Here is a 22,599-nt window from a genome sequence, read left to right on the forward strand (position 1 = left end):
TACTGTATACCTTTGACCGCCATTCTCACAGTTCGCAACCCCAGCAATCTTGGTATCATCTGCAAATTTACTGAAAACATGTCTAAATTTACGTCCAAGTCATTTGTGTATTTTACAATGCGTTGAGGTCCCAACACAGATCCCTGCAGAACTCCACTTGGCAGAGGCCTCCAGCCTAATATTGTCCTTCCACTACAACCCTGTGTGTTCTATCAGAAATCTATATTTTTACCATCACCATTTAGGGTATAAGGTTAGGGAATCATTCATTGTTATATGTTGTATTCAGTGCAGCTGGACTGCAGGATACGAGTGGATTGTTTCTATGTGTGAGGCACTCTTTGTATCTCTGCTCAGCTGCTGCAGTTGAAGAGTGTGGAAGTGTGAGGAGACACAGAACTAAATAATAACCCTAAGAAAGACACAAAACGGAGTAACTCAGCGGGTCAGCATCTTGGCAGAAAAGTAATAGGTGACATTTCAGTCATCTCACTAACTCTCAGTCTAAAGAAATATTTCGACCCAAAATGTCACCTATTCCTTTTCTCCAGAGATGCTGTCTGACACGCTGAGTTACTCCAGAATTGTGTGTCTCTTTGATGTAAATCAGCATCTGCTGTTCCTTCCTACACATAAATAATAGTCCTATTGCAGCAAGATCCATCTCTTGTCAAAAGAATCACTTTGAAAATTTCTTGTAATATGATATTGCAAAATATTGTGTGTTTATTCCTTTCTTTGTGAGCAAATTATAGTTTAACCTGTACATTTTATGAATGAAACAAACCCAGTAATTTACATTTTCTTTTTCTTTAGGAAGTAATCTATTTAACTGAAGGCTCTGGATATTTTTTTGTTAATACGACAGACGCTGAGGTTTTGACCAGCACATATATGGAAGCCAAAAATTATGTCCAAGTTAGTATCTGGTTATGAAAAACGTTATTTACATCTTTAGTGACGATGTTAATACTGAAAGCACTTGTTGTCGCAGGTAAAGCCACTGCAACCGGGAATAGTGACACTGAAAGCTTATGACCTTTGCCTGACCTGCAAAGGTCCTGCCAGAGCTGAGATCCATGTATCGGATATATTGGATTTTGAGCTGGACCTTATTCATAAGGTAAGCATAATGAGAATGTGTAAGTGCTGTGAAATGTATAATACTAAACTCCTACTTTCTCTGAACACTTGGTCATTTTGTTGACCAAATAAAAGTCATTTTCTCATACCTAAAGTTTCAAACATTAAAGATGCTTGCAATTTATACTGTTCATTTTCTGCACAGTCACAAAGAAACCTGACAGCACACGAGACCGTTCAACGTATTGTTAATGAAAACATCTATTGTCGTAATTACTGCTGAACATGAACTTCTGATACCAGATCAGTAGAACTTTGAGTCTGAAGGAAGGGACTCAGGGATGATCTGAAGAATCTAAACTAGAATGTATTTGACAAATGCAGAGGAAGCAGTAAATAAGTACGTTATTTCATTGCGTCATTTTTCCTCAGATTGAAGTTGGAAAGTCTGTTGCAGTAAATGTGAGAATCCTGGATTTCTTCAAGCAACCCTTTTTGAACAGATACTTTCACTGCATGAATATAAGCCTGCAGGCAGCCTCCCCAATTGTCACCTTAGAGTAAGTACAGAGCAAGGTTCCAAAGGTGCAGTTTACCATTTTAGGTAGACCACCAAAATAGATCAGAAACATAATACATATTTCTTTCAAAAGCTGTATTGATCTCTTTATTGCCACTAATATCTTCACTTTCAGGTCAAGCCGATGTATATTTTGATATAATTTTCACTACTTACTTAGTTTAGGGTTCACAAGCCTTTGGACACAAATCCTCTACTTGTTAACCAGATCCTAAGTCTGCCATTTAATCTTGAACTTCACAACAAGACGTACAAATTCATCGGTTAATTGGCTTCCACAAACTGAGGCAGTACTCCACCACCTGCACCACTGTTCCACACATTTCAGATGAGAAAGACAAAGACTAAAAGGAATATGAAAAGTGGGGGAGAAATACAATGTAGGAAGTAAAGAAGGAGAAATTTTAACTCAAAGTTGAGAGAAAGAAAAAAGGGAAGTGGACAAGAGTGAAAGTCAAAAATATAGTGGACAATGGAAGTCAAAACAAAGAGAAATCTAGGATAATGGAGCGAGAGATAGAGGGAACATGGTTAATGAGCGAGAATGCTCATAATATACGAGTGTGTTTTCAAATGGATCATGTCATTGGGGATTTCACATTGTAATGTTATCAATGTGCTTAATTGCAATATGCATGATCAATAATGTTTTTTCTTGCTTGGGGTACAATGTAGTAACTGTTTAGTAATGTGCAATCGTGAAAGTTTGTTAGTTACAACAATGTATAAATGTTAACAATTTACAATGAGCATTAGGAGGTTTGTACGTGCCTCTTAAAAGGTTAGACATAGTTTTCCAATTTAATTTTAATTGTACTAACATGGAAGTGTGGGGAGATGCACTTGTTTATAGTGTTCATTGAATAATTGTACTGGGATGTGTTTCCTTGTAGTAATTTTTGGAACGTGGTTAAATATGTTGTAAATGACAAATATACAAAGGCAGCTGGTGGATTGGTTGAGTGAGTGAGTCTATTTCAGTGGCACAGCAAGTCGTCAAGTCAATTTTATTTCTATAGCACATTTAAAAACAACTCTCATTGACCAAAGTGCTTTACATTAGTGCAGGTACTAACATGCTACAAACAGTGGTACATAGATCAACAATACATATATAAATACATACATACAGCGCTCCCTCAGAGGACCTCAAGAAAGGCTTGAGAGTAGAAATAAGTTTTAAGTCTAGGGGGAGGGGGCAGTTCTGATGGGAAGAGGGATGCTGTTCCATAGTCTAGGTGCTGCAACCGCAAAAGCGCGGTCGCCCCAGAGCTTATGTCTGGACCGCGGGATGGTCAGTAACCCCAAGTCGGCCGATCTGAGGGACCTGGAGGTGGTATGGTGGGTAAGCAGATGTAGCTGGGGGCAAGCCTGTTAAGGGCTTTGATAACAAAAAGAAGGAGCTTGAAATTGATTCGGAACCGCACTGGGAGCCAGTGAAGAGGGGACAGAATCGGGGTGATATGGTCCCTTTCTCGGGTGCCCGTCAGAAGTCTCGTTGCGGCGTTTTGGACCAATTGCAGGCAGGACATGGATGTGGGACAGGAAGTCCGGAAGTGGCGGCGCTGTTAACAGCTGCGGCTCGCCTGCAGTCCGTCTGTCTTTACTTTTTGTTGTTGTTTTTTTTGTCTTGTTTTGGCTAAGTTTAAGTTTATTAGGTTGTGTTATGGGGTGGGGGGGGTGAAACATGTTTTTTTTTGTCTCTCCCTTCGGGGGAATGCGACTTTTTCTTGTCGTATCCCCCTTCTCTGCCTCCGTCTGCGCTGAGATCTACTGGCGGAGCTGGCGGTCTCCAACCTGCGACCGACCTCGAGGCTCCGGAGGCCGAGCCAGCCAGGACTTACCAACGCGACGCTGGCCGTCTTCGGGGCTGAGGCAGCGGTGGCCCGACTCGCTGATGCGGCGTTCCAGCTTTCGGCAGCGGCCCGGAGCTGAAACTGCGGGACTCGGAGCTGATGCAGCGGGACTCGGAGCTGATGCAGCGGCCCGGAGCTGGGGCAGCGGGACTCGGAGCTGGGGCAGCGGGACTCGGAGCTGGGGCAGCGGGACTCGGAGCTGGGGCAGCGGGACTCGGAGCTGGGGCAGCGGGACTCGGAGCTGGGGCAGCGGGACTCGGAGCTGGGGCAGCGGGACTCGGAGCTGGGGCAGCGGGACTCGGAGCTGGGGCAGCGGGACTCGGAGCTGTTGCAGCGGGACTCGGAGCTGTTGCAGCGGAGGCTGCGGGACCCGGAGCTGTTGCAGCTGAGGCTGCGGGACTCGGAGCTGGGGCAGCGGGACTCGGAGCTGGGGCAGCGGGACTCGGAGCTGGGGCAGCGGGACTCGGAGCTGTTGCAGCGGGACTCGGAGCTGTTGCAGCGGGACTCGGAGCTGTTGCAGCGGGACTCGGAGCTGTTGCAGCGGGACTCGGAGCTGTTGCAGCGGGACTAGGAGCTGTTGCAGCGGGACTCGGAGCTGTTGCAGCGGGACTCGGAGCTGTTGCAGCGGGACTAGGAGCTGTTGCAGCGGGACTCGGAGCTGTTGCAGCTGAGGCTGCGGGACTCGGAGCTGTGGCTGCGGGGCTCGGAGCTGATGCTGCGGGGCTCGGAGCTGAGGCTGCGGGGCTCGGAGCTGTTGCAGCGGGACTCGGAGCTGTGGCTGCGGGGCTCGGAGCTGAGGCTGCGGGGCTCGGAGCTGGGGCAGCGGGACTCGGAGCTGGGGCAGCGGGACTCGGAGCTGTTGCAGCGGGACTCGGAGCTGATGCAGCGGGACTCGGAGCTGAGGCTGTGGCGGGCCGACTCTGAGCGGAGACGGCGTTCCGGCTTTCGGCAGCGGCGACATCTCCACGGAGGTCCGCTGGACTGGAGAGCGGCATCTTCGGCCTGGATCGATCGCCTCAGCGCAGAGGGAGAACAAGGAGGGAAGAGACAGAGACTAAGACTTTTGCCTCCATCACAGTGAGGAGGTGCTTGGTGAACTCACTGTGGTGGATGTTAATTTGTGTTTATTGTATGTTTTGTTATTTATTGTTACTGTGTATGACTGCAGGCAACGTAATTTCGTTCAGACCGAAAGGTCTGAATGACAATAAAGGAATCAAATTCAAATTCAAATTCAAATGATTGGCTGATGCCAGTGTAAAGGGAGTTGCAGTAATCAAGGCGGGATGATAAATGAGTGGATGATCTTTTCAAGGTCGTCAAATTGGAGGAAAGGTTTTAATTTAGCTATCGTCCGAAGCTGGAAGAAGCTAGCTTTTACCACAGCATTGACTTGTTTGTCAAATTTCAACGCGGACTCAAATATCACGCCAAGGTTTTTGACGTGAGGTTTGAGTAATGGGGTAAGGCTTCCAAGGCTGCCTGCTATGGAGTCCGAGGGGCCGAGTAGGATGACCTCAGACTTACTCTCGTTTAGTTGGAGGAAGTTCTGGGTCATCCAACACTTTATATCCTCGAGGCAGTGGATAAGGCTGAGTAGATTTGATCGGTTGTTGGGTTTCGGGGGAGATAGAGTTGTGTATCGTCTGCATTGCAGTGGAAGGAAATGCCGTGCCTTTGAATGACTTGGCCTAAGGGGAGCATATACAGGGAGAAGAGAATGGGGCCAAGGATGGAACCTTGTGGTACCCCGCAGCTAAGGCTAGCTGGGGAGGAGAATGAGTTGCCTATGTTTGTAGAAAAACTCCTATCTATGAGGTAGGAGATGAACCAGCTCAGGGTAGTGCCATCAATACCAACCCCGTATTGGAGGCAGTCAATTAGGATGGTGTGGTCCACTGTATCAAATGCTGTGCTGAGGTCGCGAAGGAGCAGGATTGCAGTCGCCGGAGTCAATGGTGAGAAGCAGGTCGTTATGTACCTTCAAGGCAGACTCTGTGCTGTAGTGGGCCCTGAAACCTGATTGGAAAATTTCCAGGATGGTATTTTGGTGTAGGTAAGGCATTAGTTGATTTTAAATTACCTTTTCAAGGACTTTTGAAAGGAAAGGCAGTTTGGAAATAGGTCTGTAGTTGCTAGGCAAGGTGGGGTCTAGGTCAGGTTTTTTCAGGAGGGGCTGGACCACCGCGTGCTTGAAGCAGGTAGGAACAGTGCCAGTGGCCAGAGAACTGTTGATGATAGCGAGGATGCTGGGACCGGCTATTGCAATGACATCCTTCAGAAGGCCAGTGGGGGAAACGTCGAGGGGGCAGGTAGCAGGGTTCATAGTGGAGACCAGCTTTACAAGGGAGAGTAGCGTAACGGGTTGGAAACCGTCTAATTTTGAAGAACAGATCAATGAGATAGCTAGGTCACGGATGGGAGGGAATATTTGTTCTGATGTTCTTAACTTTGCTGGTGACCGGAGATTTCAAAAGGCAGTTGGATTAGTTAGATGGGCAAAATTGGCCAATTGAGCAGCTAATAAAAAGAAGGCAAGGTGTAGCAGAGCGGTGTAGGAAAGAGTGCAGTGAAGATTTAGTTTAGTTTATAATAATAATAATAATAATATCTTTTATTGTCATTACACATAAGTGCAACGAGATTTGGGTTTGCAGCTTCCATCCAATGTCATGACTTAAATAACTAATAGAATTTAGATTTAGATACCCCGAGAAACATTATTATCATTGTCATTCCAAGGCACAGTGAAAAGCCTTGTTGTTACATGCTATCCAATCATCAAAATGGCATGATTACAATAGGCTATACATGATTACGAGAGGAGATTCCCAGGATTTGAGGGCCTGAGCTATAGTGATGCGTTGGGCAAGCTAGGACCATTCTTTGGAGGGCAGGAGGCTGAGGGATGGTCTTATAGAGGTACATAACATTAGGGGAATAGATCGGGTGATTTCACCCAGTCCTTTACCCAGGGCAGGGCAATCAAGAATCAAAGGACATAGGTGAGCGGGGAAAGATCTAATAGAACCTGAGGAGCAACTTTTTTCACACAGCGGGTGGTGAGTATATGGACCGAGCTGCTATAGGAGGTAGTTGAGGCAGGAACTACAGCAACATTTGGACAGGTACTTGGATACAAATGATTTAGAGGGATATGCACAAACGCGGGCAGGACGAGTATAGATAGGGTTTCTTGGTCAGCATGGGCAAGTTGGGCCAAAGGGCCTATTTCTGTGCTGTATGACTATTTTCATAATTTTAAAACCTTTTTTCAGAGCTATTTCTAACTTGGATAAACATGCTGCAAGTTACATGATGAGAGCTGTGACCCTGGGCCAAACAACGCTAGTTGCAACTGTCAAAGACAAGAATTGTCGCAAGCTGAGTTCCTCTCCACGTCAGATAGAGGTGAGTGTGTCTGTCTGGCAGGTTCTTATGCATGTACGTTTGCTAGCATTAGCATTCATACACGCATCTGCTTTAGCCACTGAACAGAAAGTAATGGTTCCTGCTGAGAATGTTGTGCAGAGTTCCAACAGGAGGCTCAGAGAGACCTGGAGCGACATAGCATGGAAACAGGCCCTTCGGCCTAACTTACCCACACCGGCCAACATGTCCCAGCTACACTCATCCCACCTGCCTGCGTTTGGCCCATATCCCTCTGGACCTGTCCTATCCATGTACCTGTCTAACTGTTTCTTAAATGTTGGGATAGTCCATGCCTCAACTACCTCCTCTTGCAGCTCGTTCCATACCCCCACCACCCTTTGTGTGAAAGTTACCCCTCAGTTCCTTACCCCTTCACCTTAAACCGATATCCTCTGGTCCTCGATTCCACTACTTTGGGCAAGAGATTCTGTGCATCTACCCAATCTGGTCACTTTCTTTGTATAACAAAGTAGCAAAGCTTTTATATAGGTTAACGCTTGTGCTAATGGAGCAAACTTACTTCTGAAGCCAAAGCATGGATTTACCCCCATTTTCCACCACAAATTAGGGGGCGGGGGGAACAAAAGCATAATTAACGACTTGGGGATATACAAGCTTGAATACATTTTTTCTCTCTCCTGAACTACAAACCGCTAGCTGCTCCATCGATGTCTTTAGTCCTGTAGATAATGATGGGACACAATATTTGAGTCATGATCTGTTTTTACTCAAGTAGGATGCTAGGATAGGTCCTGGACTAACCTTAAGTGTAGGAAAGAACTGCAGATGCTGGTTTAAATCAAAGGCAGACACAATATGTTGGAGCAGGACAGGCAGCATCTCTGGAGAGAAGGAATGGGTGACGTTTCGGGTAGAGACCCTTCTTCAGACTGATGTCAGGGGAGTGGGCGGGACAGAGATAAAATGTAGTCGGAGACAGTAAGACTGGTGGGGGAAGGGGGAGGGGGTGGAGAGAGGGAAAGCAAGGGCTATTTGAAGTTAGAGAAGTCAATGTTCATACCGCTGGGGTGTAAGCTACCCAAGCGAAATATGAGGTGCAGTTCCTCCAATTTGCGCTTGTTGGAGCATGTTTGAAGAATGGGACTTTAATACTGGACTTATCTCTCTCGCCTTTTTTCTTATGGATCCTGTCCGTATTATTTTTTAAGAAATTATTTTTGTTGTGTTGCTTGCTCCCTTCTAAGAGTAGATATACCTTTGGTATTTCAAGAGTAATGTGATTGCGGTGCTCATTGCATGTTGCCCTGTTTGCAGCAGTGTCTTCAGTCTTGCAGTAATGTTGCCGTCCTGTATAATTAAATGAGCCCGAGGGAGAACGTTGACTGGGTTTACAGCTCATAAACCTCCCAACCCAGTACTCTTCAGTACACCGAGAGGAATCCTGCTCAAAATATCATTCGACAATAAATAAAAGCAAAGAATGCTGGAGGTATTTGCCGGTCATGTTCCAACCACATGCGGGCCATGCATCATAGCCTGCGAATATCTGAGATGTAACACATTTTTAAAATGTGTAGAGGCATGGAGGTGTCAGAAAGGAAAATAACGCACTCTGTACCAACTGCTGTACTTAGTGAGAACACTCAGTCCAGATGTAGAACCATCAACCAAGTCACTACCCGACTTGACTACTTCCAGAGTTTTCTGTTTTAATTGCAGATTTTTATTTGTTTAATATGCATGCAGAATACATTGAAACCTAGCGATGACACTATGGTTGCCTGAAAAAAAAACATGTTTCATAAAAGTATTGCAGTTATAATTTGTAACGGTGTTGATTAAAATAGTACATGGGAAAAGAAAAGCTAGTCAGATTTTTAAAGTAGCTATTGCTGAGGTAAGAGAGGATATGCTTTTGTTATGCTGTTGAATTTTGGTAGATTTGGTAGACTGAGGCACCTATTTGACAATTGTCCCTTTGATCTTCATATCAAAAAGCCATGTTGTTTTCTTATCAATGACAAGGCTGAATGCACACTTGCATGAATTGTATACTTTATATTTTCATGGATTAAAAATTAGCTTTTGTAATATATATCCCATGTATAAACTGCACTTTTCTTTGGCACCAGGTATTCCCACCATTCAGACTAATCCCACGAAGAGTGACATTGATCATTGGTGGTATGATACAGGTAGGCAGAATCAAGCTTATTTATTGCATGGATACATACTCCAAGCATATCCAGTGGTGACAGGGAAACAAATGCTTTCTAAACAAGAGCACAATATGTAGCATGCAAAGAATTGAGAGCCAATGTAGATTTAGAACAGTTGAGAATCGTAATGGATGAGGAAGTGGTGCTTGGAACTTTCATGATCAACTAACTCCATGATATCCTCGTCATTATCATCAAAACCAGTCATGGTTCTTCTTGGTGGCGAAACCAAAACATTCATAGCCAATTATGGCAGACATCAGTGAAGCTGATAAACTGGACACTTCACTGTTCATTGTGTCGTGGAGCATGGAATCTCAACTCTTCCATAACTGAGCTGGTTCCATTTGCCTGCATTAGGCCCCTACCCCTCTAAACCTGTCCTACCCATATACCAGTCTAAATGTATTTAAAAAGGCACCATTCTACCCCTCTCTAAAGCATCCTCTGGCAGCACGTTGCATATACACACACCCTCTATGTGAAGAAGTTGCCCCTCGGGTCTCATGGACGACGTTTCGGGTCGAGACCCTTCTTCAGACTGATGTCAGGGGAGGGGCCGAGACAAAGATAGAATGTAGTCAGAAACAGTAAGACTAGTGGAAGAACTGGGAAGGGGAAGGGGATGGAGAGAGAGAAGGGCTATCTGAAGTTAGAGAAGTCAATGTTCATAACACTGGGGTGTAAACTACCCAAGCTAAATATGAGGTACTGTTCCTCCAAATTGCGCTGGGCCTCACTCTGTCAATGGAGGAGGCTCAGCACAGAAAGGTCAGATTGGGAATGGGAGAGGGAGTTGACATGTCGAGCCTGCGCTTGGTCTCGCCGATGTAGAGAAGTTGACACCTGGAACAGTGGATACAGTAGATGAGGAGGGGGTGGTTTGGGTGGGAGGGGACGAGTTGACCAGGGAGTTTCAGAGGGAACATGTCTCTGGAAAGCAGAAAGGGGTGGAGATGGGAAGATATATGCATATAATCCTCCAACATTTTCGCCACCTCCAATGGGATCCCACTACTGGCCACATCCTCCCATCTCCACTTATTGTGTCTACCTTTGATTTAAACCAGCATCTGCAGTTCTTTCTTACACAAAGATAGGAAACTAGCTTTGTGAAGAAAACGGAGAAAAAATACTTTTCTAATTGTTTTCCTAAAAGTAGTTCAACAGTTTACAGTATTGCACATTTACTAATTTTGTTGCAATCAATTGCAGGTGATGTCTGAAGGTGGTCCACAACCACAGTCCAATATTTATTTCTCTATTAATAATCACACTATTGCCAAGGTAAATAAATTAGGGCAGCTTACTGCCTTGGTGGTTGGAACAGCAAAAATGACTGGTATTGTCCAGGCTATTGACGATGACACAGGAAGAGTGGTTGTTTTCTCTCAGGTAATGCTACTTTTTGCCTTTGAATTCTCTACAAATGTGTTTCTGCCCAGAGACCCAGCTTTCAACTTGTATCATGACTTTTGGTTAAGATTCAGTATTTGTTTTATGCATTAAAAGCTCATTGCAATTTTGTCTAATTAAAAACAAATGTCATTTTTGATTTTCCTATTATGTGTTACTGGAATGTTTGCATTCAATTTTGTTTTAATCAGTTTTAGAAGTACATCACAGAAGGACACCATTAAGACCATGCCAGTCCTCTGTGGAGCTGTCCAGTCATTCGAATTCCCCAGCTTTTTTCTCTAGCAAATTACTTTCCTTAAAGCATCCGTATAGCAGTTTAGAAAGGTTATTTAATTTGTGACTTAAAATTTCTTTCAGGTTATATCCAGAATAAAAACCACATGTTTAAATATTTAACTTTATATAGTTTTGCTGGTGAAATTATACTTACTTAGCTTTCATAGTAAAAGACTGATCCTGTGGCATATAAGTGTAGAAAGGAGACCTCAGTAAACTTTTTGTATTTCAGGCATTTTACTTGAGTGTGAGACCAAGGTGACAATAATTTTAAATTAGTAAGTTTGAGGATGACACTAAAGTGGGTGGTATCGTAGATAGCGAAGATGATTATAGAAACATAGAAAATAGGTGCAGGAGTAGGCCATTCGGCCCTTCGAGCCTGCACCGCCATTCAATATGATCATGGCTGATCAGCCAACTCAGTATCCTGTACCTGCCTTCTCTCCATACCCCCTGATCCCTTTAGCCACAAGGGCCACATCTAACTCCCTCTTAAATATAGCCAATGAACTGGCCTCAACTACCTTCTGTGGCAGAGAATTCCAGAGATTCACCACTCTCTGTGTGAAAAATGTTTTTCTCGTCTCGGTCCTAAAATATTTCCCCCTTATCCTTAAACTGTGACCCCTTGTTCTGGACTTCCCCAACATCGGGGACAATCTTCCTGCATCTAGCCTGTCCAACCCCTTAAGAATGTTTCTAAGTTTCTATAAGATCCCCCCTCAATCTTCTAAATACTAGCGAGTACAAGCCGAGTCTATCCAGTCTTTCTTCATATGAAAGTCCTGACATCCCAGGAATCAGTCTGGTGAACCTTCTCTGTACTCCCTCCATTGCAAGAATGTCTTTCCTCAGATTAGGAGACCAAAACTGTACGCAATACTCCAGGTGTGGTCTCACCAAGACCCTGTACAACTGCAATAGAACCTCCCTGCTCCTATACTCAAATCCTTTTGCTATGAATGCTAACATACCATTCGCTTTCTTCACTGCCTGCTGCACCTGCATGCCTACTTTCAATGACTGGTGTACCATGACACCCAGGTCTCGTTGCATCTCCCCTTTTCCTAATCGGCCACCATTCAAATAATAGTCTACTTTCCTGTTTTTGCCACCAAAGTGGATAACCTCACATTTATCCACATTATACTGCATCTGCCATGCATTTGCCCACTCACCCAGCCTATCCAAGTCACCTTGCAGCCTCCTAGCATCCTCCTCACAGCTAACACTGCCCCCCAGCTTCGTATCATCCGCAAACTTGGAGATGTTGCATTTAATTCCCTCGTCCAAATCATTAATATATATTGTAAATAGCTGGGGTCCCAGCACTGAGCCTTGCGGTACCCCACTAGTCACTGCCTGCCATTCTGATAAGGATCCGTTTACTCCTACTCTTTGCTTCCTGTCTGCCAGCCAGTTCTCTATCCACATCAATACTGAACCCCCAATACCGTGTGCTTTATGTTTGTATACTAATCTCTTATGTGGGACCTTGTCGAAAGCCTTCTGGAAGTCCAGATATAACACATCTACTGGTTCTCCCTTATCCACTCTACTAGTTACATCCTCGAAAAATTCTATAAGATTCGTCAGACACGATTTACCTTTCATAAATCCATGCTGACTTTGTCCAATGATTTCACCACTTTCCAAATGTGCTGTTATCCCATCTTTAATAACTGACTCTAGCAGTTTCCCCACTACCGATGTTAGACTAACTGGTCTGTAATTCCCCGTTTTCTCTCTCCCTCCCTTTTTAAAAAGTGGGGTTACATTAGCTACCCTCCAATCCTCAGGAACTACTCCAGAATCTAAAGAGTTTTGAAAAATTATCACTAATGCATCCACTATTTCTGGGGCTACTTCCTTAAGTACTCTGGGATGCAGTCTATCTGGCCCTGGGGATTTATCGGCCTTTAATCCATTTAATTTACCTAACACCACTTCCCGGCTAACCTGGATTTCACACAGTTCCTCTCATTTGACCCCCGGTCCCCTGCTATTTCCGGCAGATTATTTATGTCTTCCTTAGTGAAGACAGAACCAAAGTAGTTATTCAATTGGTCTGCCATGTCCTTGTTCCCCATAATCAATTCACCTGTTTCTGACTGCAAGGGACCTACATTTGTTTAACTAATCTTTTTCTCTTCACATATCTATAAAAACTTTTGCAGTCAGTTTTTATGTTCCCTGCCAGTTTTCTTTCATAATCTATTTTCCCTTTCCTAATTAAGCCCTTTGTCCTCCTCTGCTGGACTCTGAATTTCTCCCAGTCCTCTGGTAGGCTACTTTTTCTGGCTAATTTGTATGCTTCATCTTTTGTTTTGATACTATCCCTGATTTCCCTTGTTATCCACGGATGCACTACCTTCCCTGGTTTATTCTTTTGCCAAACTGGGATGAACAATTGTTGTAGTTCATCCATGCAGTCTTTACAAATCACAGCAGGATCTTGAACAGCTGGGCACGTGGGCTAGGAATGGTTAAGGGAGTGAGTAGAGCAGAGAGATCTGGGAGTTCTGGGAGTGCAGAGCCTTAGTTCCCTGAAAGTGGCACCACAGGTAGATAATGTTGTCAAGAACGCTTTCGGTACATTGGCCTCATCAGTCAGGGTATTGAGTACAGAAGATGGGATGTTATATTACAGTTGTACAAGACATTGACGATTTGTTCAGTTTTAGTCACTTGCTATAGGAAGAATGTCGTTCAGATGAAAAGAGTAGAAAAGATTTATAAGGATGTTGCTAGGCCTTGAGACCATGAGCTATAGGGAGAGGTTGAGCAGGCTAGGACTTTATTCCTTGAAGCACCGGAGGTTGAGGGGTGATGTTATAAAGGTGTATAAGATCATGAGGGGAATAGGGTAAATGGTCCCAGAGCTATATCCAGAATAGGGGAATCAACAACCAGAAGATATAGGGTTAGGGTAACAGGGGAAAGATTTAATAGGAACCTGAGGGGTAACGTTTTCACACACAGGGTGGAAGTTGCCAGAGGAGGTAGTTGGGGCAGGTACTTCACAACATTTAAAAGATATTTGGACAGGCCAAACACAGGCAGGTGCGATTAGCGTAAATGGGGCATGTTGGTCGGCATGGTCAAATTGGGCCAAAGGGCCTGTTTCCGTGCTATATGGGTGTTTGATGAATAGGTTATTCTTGTTAACTACAGATTAGTATATTGACACAGTAAATGCAGCATCTAATTTGACAAAAGCATTTGCAGTAAAACAAGAGTTCCTGAAAGATAAGTTTCTTTAAATCGTTTGTTTCTATCATGCAACACTTATGGTGGTAACTGGGAGGCCTGATGGTGCAGTCTTCTTCTTGTTGTATTTGATCTTATTTGATTGTGCACACCGGGTTGATTGCATTTGTCGAAATAGGGCGGACCACGTGAAGGTTGCAATCTCCCACCCCGTGCAGTCAGTATTCCTTTCTCATATATTATATAAGCACAATATATCAGACAGTGAGCAGCATTACTTTTATAACAAAGGCTCTTAACCTGAAGACTGCTCGTTCAGTAAGCTGCTGGAAATACAACAGAGTTAACAGATTATTACCTTGGTCTTTCCAAAATCCGCACAACCGTCACTGATGAAATCATGCTGCTTGCACGTGCAGTAACTATCACTTTGTACATTCAACTATGGCAGGCAGGCAGCCTCCTGTGTTAGAGATGGGGAGGTGTTGTCAATCTCAGCCAATGTATTTTGTATTGAAGTGGGTGAGAATGTCATTTTACGGTGGTTTGGACAAATGCTCAGATCAACCGGCAGTTTCCAACAAGCTGCACTAATGTAAGATTAACTTTTGAGAATAACTCAAGCTTTTCTGATAAAAAGGATGAAGTGACCGTAGAGGTGATTCGGCTAAAAGGGATAAAGATCCATGCTCCAGTAACTAGACTGAGGACTGGAACTCAGGTATAGTGTGTTATGATCTTATAGAAATACATGAGATCCTAATGGAATGTGACATGGTGGATATTGAAATGTATCAAGAACATGAAGAGACAGATTTTAAAGAGAAATGTATTTTTTGTATCAAAATGATTCATAGTGGGTCAGAAGGAACTGCAGATTGGTTTAAACCAACGATAGACACAATGTGTCCTGATGGAATGAATTCTAGAATCTTTATAGTTGCAAAACGTGGAAATAAATTAATCCCATCTGTTTTGCTTTGATCAATAAAACCTTCATAGATAAGACTTTTGAATTACATTTTGATTATATTTTGTTAGCTTTAATTGCCTTTTAAAATGTTAAACATTTGTTTTAGCTTTTATTGCATAACAAGTTCTGTATTCAGAACATTAGGGATAAGTAGCTAGTTGAATGTCTGATTTATTTGTTAGACGTGATACACAAGCTGTAAACATTGTCACATTTTAACTCTTCAGGTGCCGGTGTATGTGACAGGAATCACCAGTTCCCAGACTCCATTTTCCTTTGGTAATGGGGTTCCTGGCCTAACCTTTCACTGGACGACAACAAAACGGGAGGTTATCGAGATTGTCACCCGACATTCCGAAGTAAGGTGTTATTTCCTCACATGTTGAGCCGATATCCATGCTTAAATGCTCAGCCAAGTACATGTGTTAATTTACCGTCCAGTGCTCAAGTACTTCAAATAGCGACCTTCTTCAATTCTAATTTCTTTTTTAACATTTCTATAGATGATTTTTGGTGATTAAGCTAACTAAATATTTGAGAAACATTCGTTTGGAAACAGTGTAAGGGAACAATGTCATCTTTATAGACTGGGGATCTTGCAGTTTTTACTTTATTTTATGTGAAAAGTGATTTTTTTCCGTATCTTTCTTTCCTCGTTTATAAATATACTTAATTTCTCCCTCAGTACTTGCACACATACAACAGCAGCCTGGGTGAATCTTCAGAACATAGAACAGTACAGCACAGGAACGGGGCCCATCGGTCCACAATGTCCATGCTGAACATGATGCCAAGTTAAACTGATCTCCTGTGCTTGTACATGAACCATACTTCTGTGTGCCTATCTAAAAGCCTCTTAAACACCACTACCATATCGCTCTCTGCCACCACATCTGACAGTGTGTTCCACTATTCTCAGCATGAAAAGCTTTCCACACATCTCCATGAAACGTTTCCCCCTCTCACCTTATAGCTATGCCCTCTAGTGGTGGACATAACCAACCTGGGAAATATTACGTTCTTTGATTTTTTTTAAATATGAAGTTTGATGCCCAGTAAAATCTCATCATCTCTGAACTTCTTTTCTGACTACAGTATTTGTTCAGTGAAAATCCAGCCATTCAGAAACAGTCATGTCATAGGCTGGCTGAGCATCTGAAGGCAGTGGAGGCCAATTCTTTGGATGCTTTCAAGAGAGAGTTGGATAGAGTTCTTAAAGATAGCGGAGTCAGGGGGTATGGCGAGAAGGCAGGAACGGGGTACTGATTGTGGATGATCTGCCATGATCATATTGAATGGCGGTGCTGGCTCGAAGGGCCGAATGGCCTACTCCTGCACCTATTGTCTATTGTCTATTATGTTCAAGAATTTTCACATATGGCAAACCAGGAAGAAAGAAGCAAAATTTGTAATAATTAATATTTTACCATAAACAGAATAAGGTTGACATTCAGATTATGGCTGCATTGCAATATTTAAATAAAATACACCTTTATATTTTGAAGTATTTATCCAAGCAATTATATTCCATGTACATTGTAATATTTAAACCAGGAAATTACTGTTCCTTGGACTTTATGCAATGCAGCAAAACTTGTTTGTACAAACGTGACATTTTCATCTCTTCGTTGATTTCCTTCGCATGTTGGGGAAGACTACTTAAAGCCCGTTTTGCATTGAAATTCTGAATCACTAACAGCAACTTCAGTATTTTCATATTAAAGTATCTATGCTTTGAATTCCCAAAGCTTGTGGCATATTCATTGTGTAACATCAGTGAATACCAACAAGTTGCAGTCATAACTATTGCAGACTCCATGTCTTCCGGCAACCTGAATGCCCAGGAACAAAGGAGATTACAGGGAGTGGTGTATAATTGCCCAGTGTATTACAGATACTGACCACTCCACCATCAACGAGATCTATGGGAGGTACTGCTTCAGCCCAGAGTATTACAGAAACTGATCTCCCCACCATCGACAAGATCAATGGGAGGTACTGCCTCAAAAAGGCAGTCAATATCATCAGAGACCCACACCATCCTGGCCACGCTCTCATCTTGCTGCTAACATCAGGAAGAAGGTACAGGAGCCTGAAAACTGTGATCTCCAGGTTCAAGAACAGCTTCTTCCCAGCAAGTATCAGCAACTGTGATCTTCTACGGACAGTGTCTCTGGTTGCACTACGGACTTTGGTTTTTGCACCACAAATATGGTTATTAATTATTAAAATTATCTTATTTGTGTGTATTGTATTTATGAGCCCGTTAAGCAGTTGCAGGTGAGAATTTAGTTGTTTTGTTGTCAGTACATATGAAAATGAAACACTCTTGACCCACATCCCCCACACCGCCTCCCCTATACCCCACCTGAACTCTCACCTATTTCTCCCCTCCAATCCCACCCCCCATCCCCCTACTCTCGTCCGTCTGACTTCACATCCGCAACTCTTCAAACCTGCTCATATTTTCTGCTCTTATCTCTGGCCTTTGTTCCAACCATCTGCCTATCAAAAATCCCCTCGCCTGTGTCCACCTATTACCTGTCTAGCTTTGTTCTGCCTCTCCTCTTTTCCAGCTTTCTTCTGCCTCCCATCTCATAGTCTAAAGAAGGGCCTCAACCAGAAACGTCACCTATCAATGTTCTCCACAGATGCTGCCTGACCTGCTAAGTTACTCCAGCACTCTGTGATCTGTGCATACTTTGTGTGCACTTTGTGTATTAACCAGCATCTGCAGTTCTCTGTTTCTACTCTTGACTCTCTTGTCATTGTGCTGAAATTCCTGCTCTTCTGCATTAGAACATCATACAATTAATTGAGGTTTTGGAGGATATGCAAGGCTAGAATTGAAGATTTTATTTTTAATTATAAAATGCCTCCTCCCACTTGGCATGTTTAGACTGACCAATTCTACTGAGACCAGGCAAAACCCAACCATCCCTTTGAGCTACAATAATGGCAGGCTTATGGGCTAACTTTAATAATAGTGAATAGATTTTAAAACACTAGCTGCATGTGAATAATACTTCTGCATGTTTTGTGCTTCATTTATAGATTTCCTTGGAGCTCTCCGCAGAGCATAATTTTGCCATGTTGCTGCACAGCCGAGCACAAGGGAAAACGGGTTTGAAGGTCACGGTAAACGCACAGGATCCATCTGCAGGACAGTTTGAAAAATACGTTGACATGTTTTCTGATGAGATTCAGATTATGGTACGTAAAAGGTTTTTGGGTGTAATTTAATAATTGGAGCCAGTTTAGAATGAACTCTGAAATGTGTTAGATCAGCTGACCCACTGAGTTACTCCAGCTTCATGTGTTTATCTTTGGTTTAAACCAGCATCTGCAGTTTCTTCCAACGGATTAAATTGCAAGTTGAATCGGTAGTAAAAGTGGAAAATGCAGTGTTAGCATTTATTTTGAGAGGACCAGAATACAGGGTAATGCTAAGGCTATGAGGCATTGGTAAAAACAGCACTTTGTGAATTCAAGCAGTTTTGGGCCCCATATCTGAGGAGGGATGTGCTGGCTTTGGTGAGGGTCCAGAAGAGGTTTATGAGAATGATCCAAGGGATGATTGGGTTAACATATGATGAGCGTTTGATGGCACTGGGCCTGTACTCGCTGGAGTTTAGAAGGTTGAGGGGGGACCTCATTGAAACTTACCGAATAGTGAAAGGCCTGGATAGAGTGGATGTGGAGAGATTGTTTCCACTGGTGGGAGAGTCTAGGACCAGAGAGCACAGCCTTAGAATAAAATAATGTGCCTTTACTAAAGGAGAAGAAGAGTAATGTCTTTGGTCAGAGGGTGATGAATCTGTGGAATTAATTGCCACAGACGTCATCATTGGTATTTTTAAAATGGAGATTGACAGATTCTTGAGTAGTTAGGGTGTCAAAGGTTACAGGGAGAAGGCAGGAGAATGGGGTTGAGAGGGAAAGATAGATCAGCCATGATTGAATGGCAGAGTAGACTCAATGGATCGAATGGCCTGATTCTGCTCTTATGACTGATGAACTGGGTGCATGGATAAGAAAGATTTAGAGGAATATGGCCCCTAAGTGGGCAGGTGGGACTAGAATAGTTGGGGTATCTTGGTTGGCGTGGGCAAGCTGGGCTGAAGGGCCATGCCATTTGACTCTGAATTCAGTTCATTTTCCAACAGTTTTTAAATATATGATAAAATTGTTCATTTCTGACGTAAAATATGCACAATTGAGAACCCAGTCCCTGTATATCTAAATTATTCGTAGAATCTATAATATTATGAGAATAATAATTGAATAAAATCTGTGTACTTTCTACAGTACAACAGGAAATGTAATCATGGTAAATTAGTTATTATGAAATATAATTCCTATCATTTTGATCTGATTGAATCCAGTTAGTTACTGCGGAAAAATACAACTGGAAAGCATCTTTGCAAAAACTGAAAAATAATAGGAGTTTTATATTTGCTTTTTTCAAGTATGTGACATAATAATACCAGCACCTAGATTAATGACAACATATTCTCCTTGATGCAGGTGTTTGGAATACTACAGCTCTTACCTCTCTCTCTGCCAGCAGAGGAAGTCCTCATGTCACCAAATTCCCAATTGAAGTTACAAACGTCTCGGTGAGTCTCTTCTTTCTTGGACTCACATTGCCCAAGGAGTACAAGTGTAGGAGGGTGAGCAGCACCAACTTCTCAACCGGGGCAGTAACTGTGTCCGTAACAATGCTGCCCAACCCCTCCTCAGCTTCCACTCAGTGTGTCAGTGACAGATTGCTGTTTATGTACTCATTAACTTGGCAATGGAAACAAAGTGTAAAATCCAAGTTGCTTTTTTTTAAACCTTTGCTTTCATCATAGAAAATAAAACATCCATTTCAAACACCAATGCCAACATTCTAAATTGAATATCAAACAAGTACCCAGTATATAAATGGAAGGTGTTATCCAGTGATGCATTTATGACTTAAACATAATATTCACTTTCATCATTTTCCCTTTAGTTCGGCCAATTTACTTTAGTCTTTAATTCTGAAGCTGTGGTAATTTTGCATGAACTTTCTCACACCAAATGAATGCTGAGTTAGTCATGCATTTTGTGTCTATCTTCCGTAACTACCTGATATCACAATTCGGCCATGCGGACAGCAAATATGGAAAGTTTTCATCAGAATAGACTAGGCTGATGGAGCCGAGTTTTAAGAGTTGAAAGCCGACATATAATGTGTTGCACCGACCTGCTCCTCAGGAAATAATATTTAAATGTGTGAAATTATGAAAATTGCTGTTTCTTGTTCTCTTGAAGCCGTTTCTTTTAATGGATAAGGTTTAAAGTATATCACAGAATCAGGTACTTCTAAAGCTCTCTGTCTGGAATGAACAGGGATGGGAAAGCTCTTGTGAGCTACGAAGTACGCAAATGTCCAAATAATAAGTCTGTGATTATGGAGGATGGGCATGGACTTTTGATGTCCGGACACAGAACTGGTTCTTCTGCCCTGACAGTAACATCGCGCGAATACTTTGGATTGAACCAAACCATTGTAACTGGAGTGAGGGTAAGCTTTTTACTATTTCATTATGCAATTAATTATAACCCGAGTAAAATGATCATTAGTTTCTGACGTGAAATTAAAAATGGATTTATTCAGTGAAACTCTTTGATGGCGTCCAAAAATGAAGTTTGATAATGTGTACAGCAAAGTCCTGATCACAACAATATGTAATATCAATAGACAAAATGGAGATGGAGTTTTAAATAACACAGATGAGTAAAATAAATTACAGGAGTCTTGATGGAGATATGAGTCATCGTTAGACATGAGTGAGGTGCCAGGTGACTGGAGGGTGGTTAATATTGTGCCTCTACAAAGGATTGCAAGGAAAAGCTTGTGAAATATAGACCAGTGAGTCTAACATCTGTGTTACTGTAGAGGATTCTGAGGGATAAGATATATATGCAGTTGGATAGCCTTAGGCTGATTAGGGATAGTCAACACGTAGGAGATAGTGTCTCAGGAGTTTTTTGAAGAAGTCACCTGGAAGGTTGACAAGGCCAAGGATGTAGACATTGTCTATATGAACTTCAGCAAGATCTTTGACAAGGCTTCCGGTTGGCGCCACGATGTGAGTGGAATCGCGCCATTACAGCTCCGCAAAAAACTGAATTTAAAACGGGGGTAAAAGGGTCAAACAAACGCACTTACCACAGGAGATCGATTGCGAACGGCTCCGGTAGCGTTTAAAAGGTGCGTGACGTCATCAGGCGCGCGATTTTAAGAAGAAATTATGACCCAGCGCTCCCCTCCCCCCACCACTGGAAAAAAATCTACGAGAAGGGAAACTGGCCTCAGCTCGGGTGCTGCTTCTGCTTCTCAAGAAGATGTCTCACAGAGGAAAGCTGAAATGGAGGAACTCAAGACTACCATTCTAGGTGAGATAAAGAAGCAGAGGAAGGAGTATATGGAGGAGATAAAGAAGCAGAGGAAGGAGTATATGGAGGAGATAAAAAGTTTAAAAGCGGATATGCTGGTGTCTCACGAGAAAAATAAAGAAGACTTAATAAAACAAGTTATAACGACAGTAAAAAGTATGATGGATGAGTGGAAGGAAAAGGCTAATGCCGAGTTACAAACTCAAATTGAGGAGGTAAAGGATATAGCTGCTGGGATGGAAAGAAAGCTGGATGACAAGATAGATCCTACTATAATTTCGCTAGACCAACAAGGCGAAGCAATTAAAGAGCTAACTAAGATTGCTGAAGTGAATACTAAGGAGACCGAAAAACTCCGTGCCGAGAACAAACGCCTCTTAGAATTATTACGTAAAACAAACGAGAAATGTATTGATCTGGAGGGACGCCAACGCCGTAAAAATTTGCGTATAGTTGGTCTGAGCGAAGGTCGTGAGGGGAGTCAAGATCCTCGAAAATTTGTTGCAAAACTTTTAATGGATATTCTGAATTTGGATCATGAACCCCTGTTGAGCCGTGCACATAGGGCTCTAAGACGGGCCCCTGGGATAGGTTCATCGCCCAGACAAATGATTGTAAAAGTGGCCTTTGACCATGTCTTCGAAGAAATGATGAAGATAATAATAAAAAAGAGAAACCTGAAATACGAGGGAGACAACATCAGTATTTTTAGAGACTACCCAGCAGAAGTGGCCAAGAAAAGATCACTATTTAAAGAAACAAAAGGTATCCTGAGGAATTTACAGAATACTAAGGATCTGAGATATGGCTTGATGTACCCAGCAACACTGAGAGTAACTTATGATGACAAGGAATATCGTTTCGTTAAGTATACTGAAGCATTGAAATTCGCCCGAGGCATACAGCAGAAGCCAGAAGATGAAGAGAGAGAAGACGCGGAGGAAGAACCCGAGGGAGAAGGAGAGGACTGAACTTTTATCATCGACCTGTGGTTATGAAATACTCACTTAGAAGGAAGTGGAATAATGGACATTTAGTTGTAGTTCTGTATTAATTATTAGAAAATATTTAATTATTCCATGATAATAGTATTACATATTATAGTATTAAATACAATTGATATTAGTAATTAGCAAATAGTAATATGAATAATAGAAA

At 42.7% G+C, this 22,599-nt stretch overlaps 1 protein-coding gene across 1 annotated transcript in view; it reads left to right on the forward strand.

Moving 5' to 3' along the window:
- Positions 1-22,599, forward strand: part of LOC116988694 (nuclear pore membrane glycoprotein 210-like) — a 119,634-nt gene that overhangs the window by 74,802 nt on the left and 22,233 nt on the right. Inside the window, exons 21-31 of the mRNA XM_033045539.1 lie at positions 817-918; positions 995-1,123; positions 1,516-1,643; positions 6,798-6,930; positions 9,045-9,107; positions 10,347-10,526; positions 14,680-14,760; positions 15,240-15,371; positions 18,067-18,225; positions 19,540-19,631; positions 20,392-20,566. Coding sequence (XP_032901430.1) covers positions 817-918; positions 995-1,123; positions 1,516-1,643; positions 6,798-6,930; positions 9,045-9,107; positions 10,347-10,526; positions 14,680-14,760; positions 15,240-15,371; positions 18,067-18,225; positions 19,540-19,631; positions 20,392-20,566 — 1,374 coding nt within the window. The remainder of the gene's footprint in view (positions 1-816; positions 919-994; positions 1,124-1,515; positions 1,644-6,797; positions 6,931-9,044; positions 9,108-10,346; positions 10,527-14,679; positions 14,761-15,239; positions 15,372-18,066; positions 18,226-19,539; positions 19,632-20,391; positions 20,567-22,599) is intronic.

The sequence above is a fragment of the Amblyraja radiata genome, chromosome 28 (genome assembly GCF_010909765.2).
Source record: "Amblyraja radiata isolate CabotCenter1 chromosome 28, sAmbRad1.1.pri, whole genome shotgun sequence".
In the NCBI taxonomy this organism is placed as follows: Eukaryota; Metazoa; Chordata; class Chondrichthyes; order Rajiformes; family Rajidae; genus Amblyraja; species Amblyraja radiata.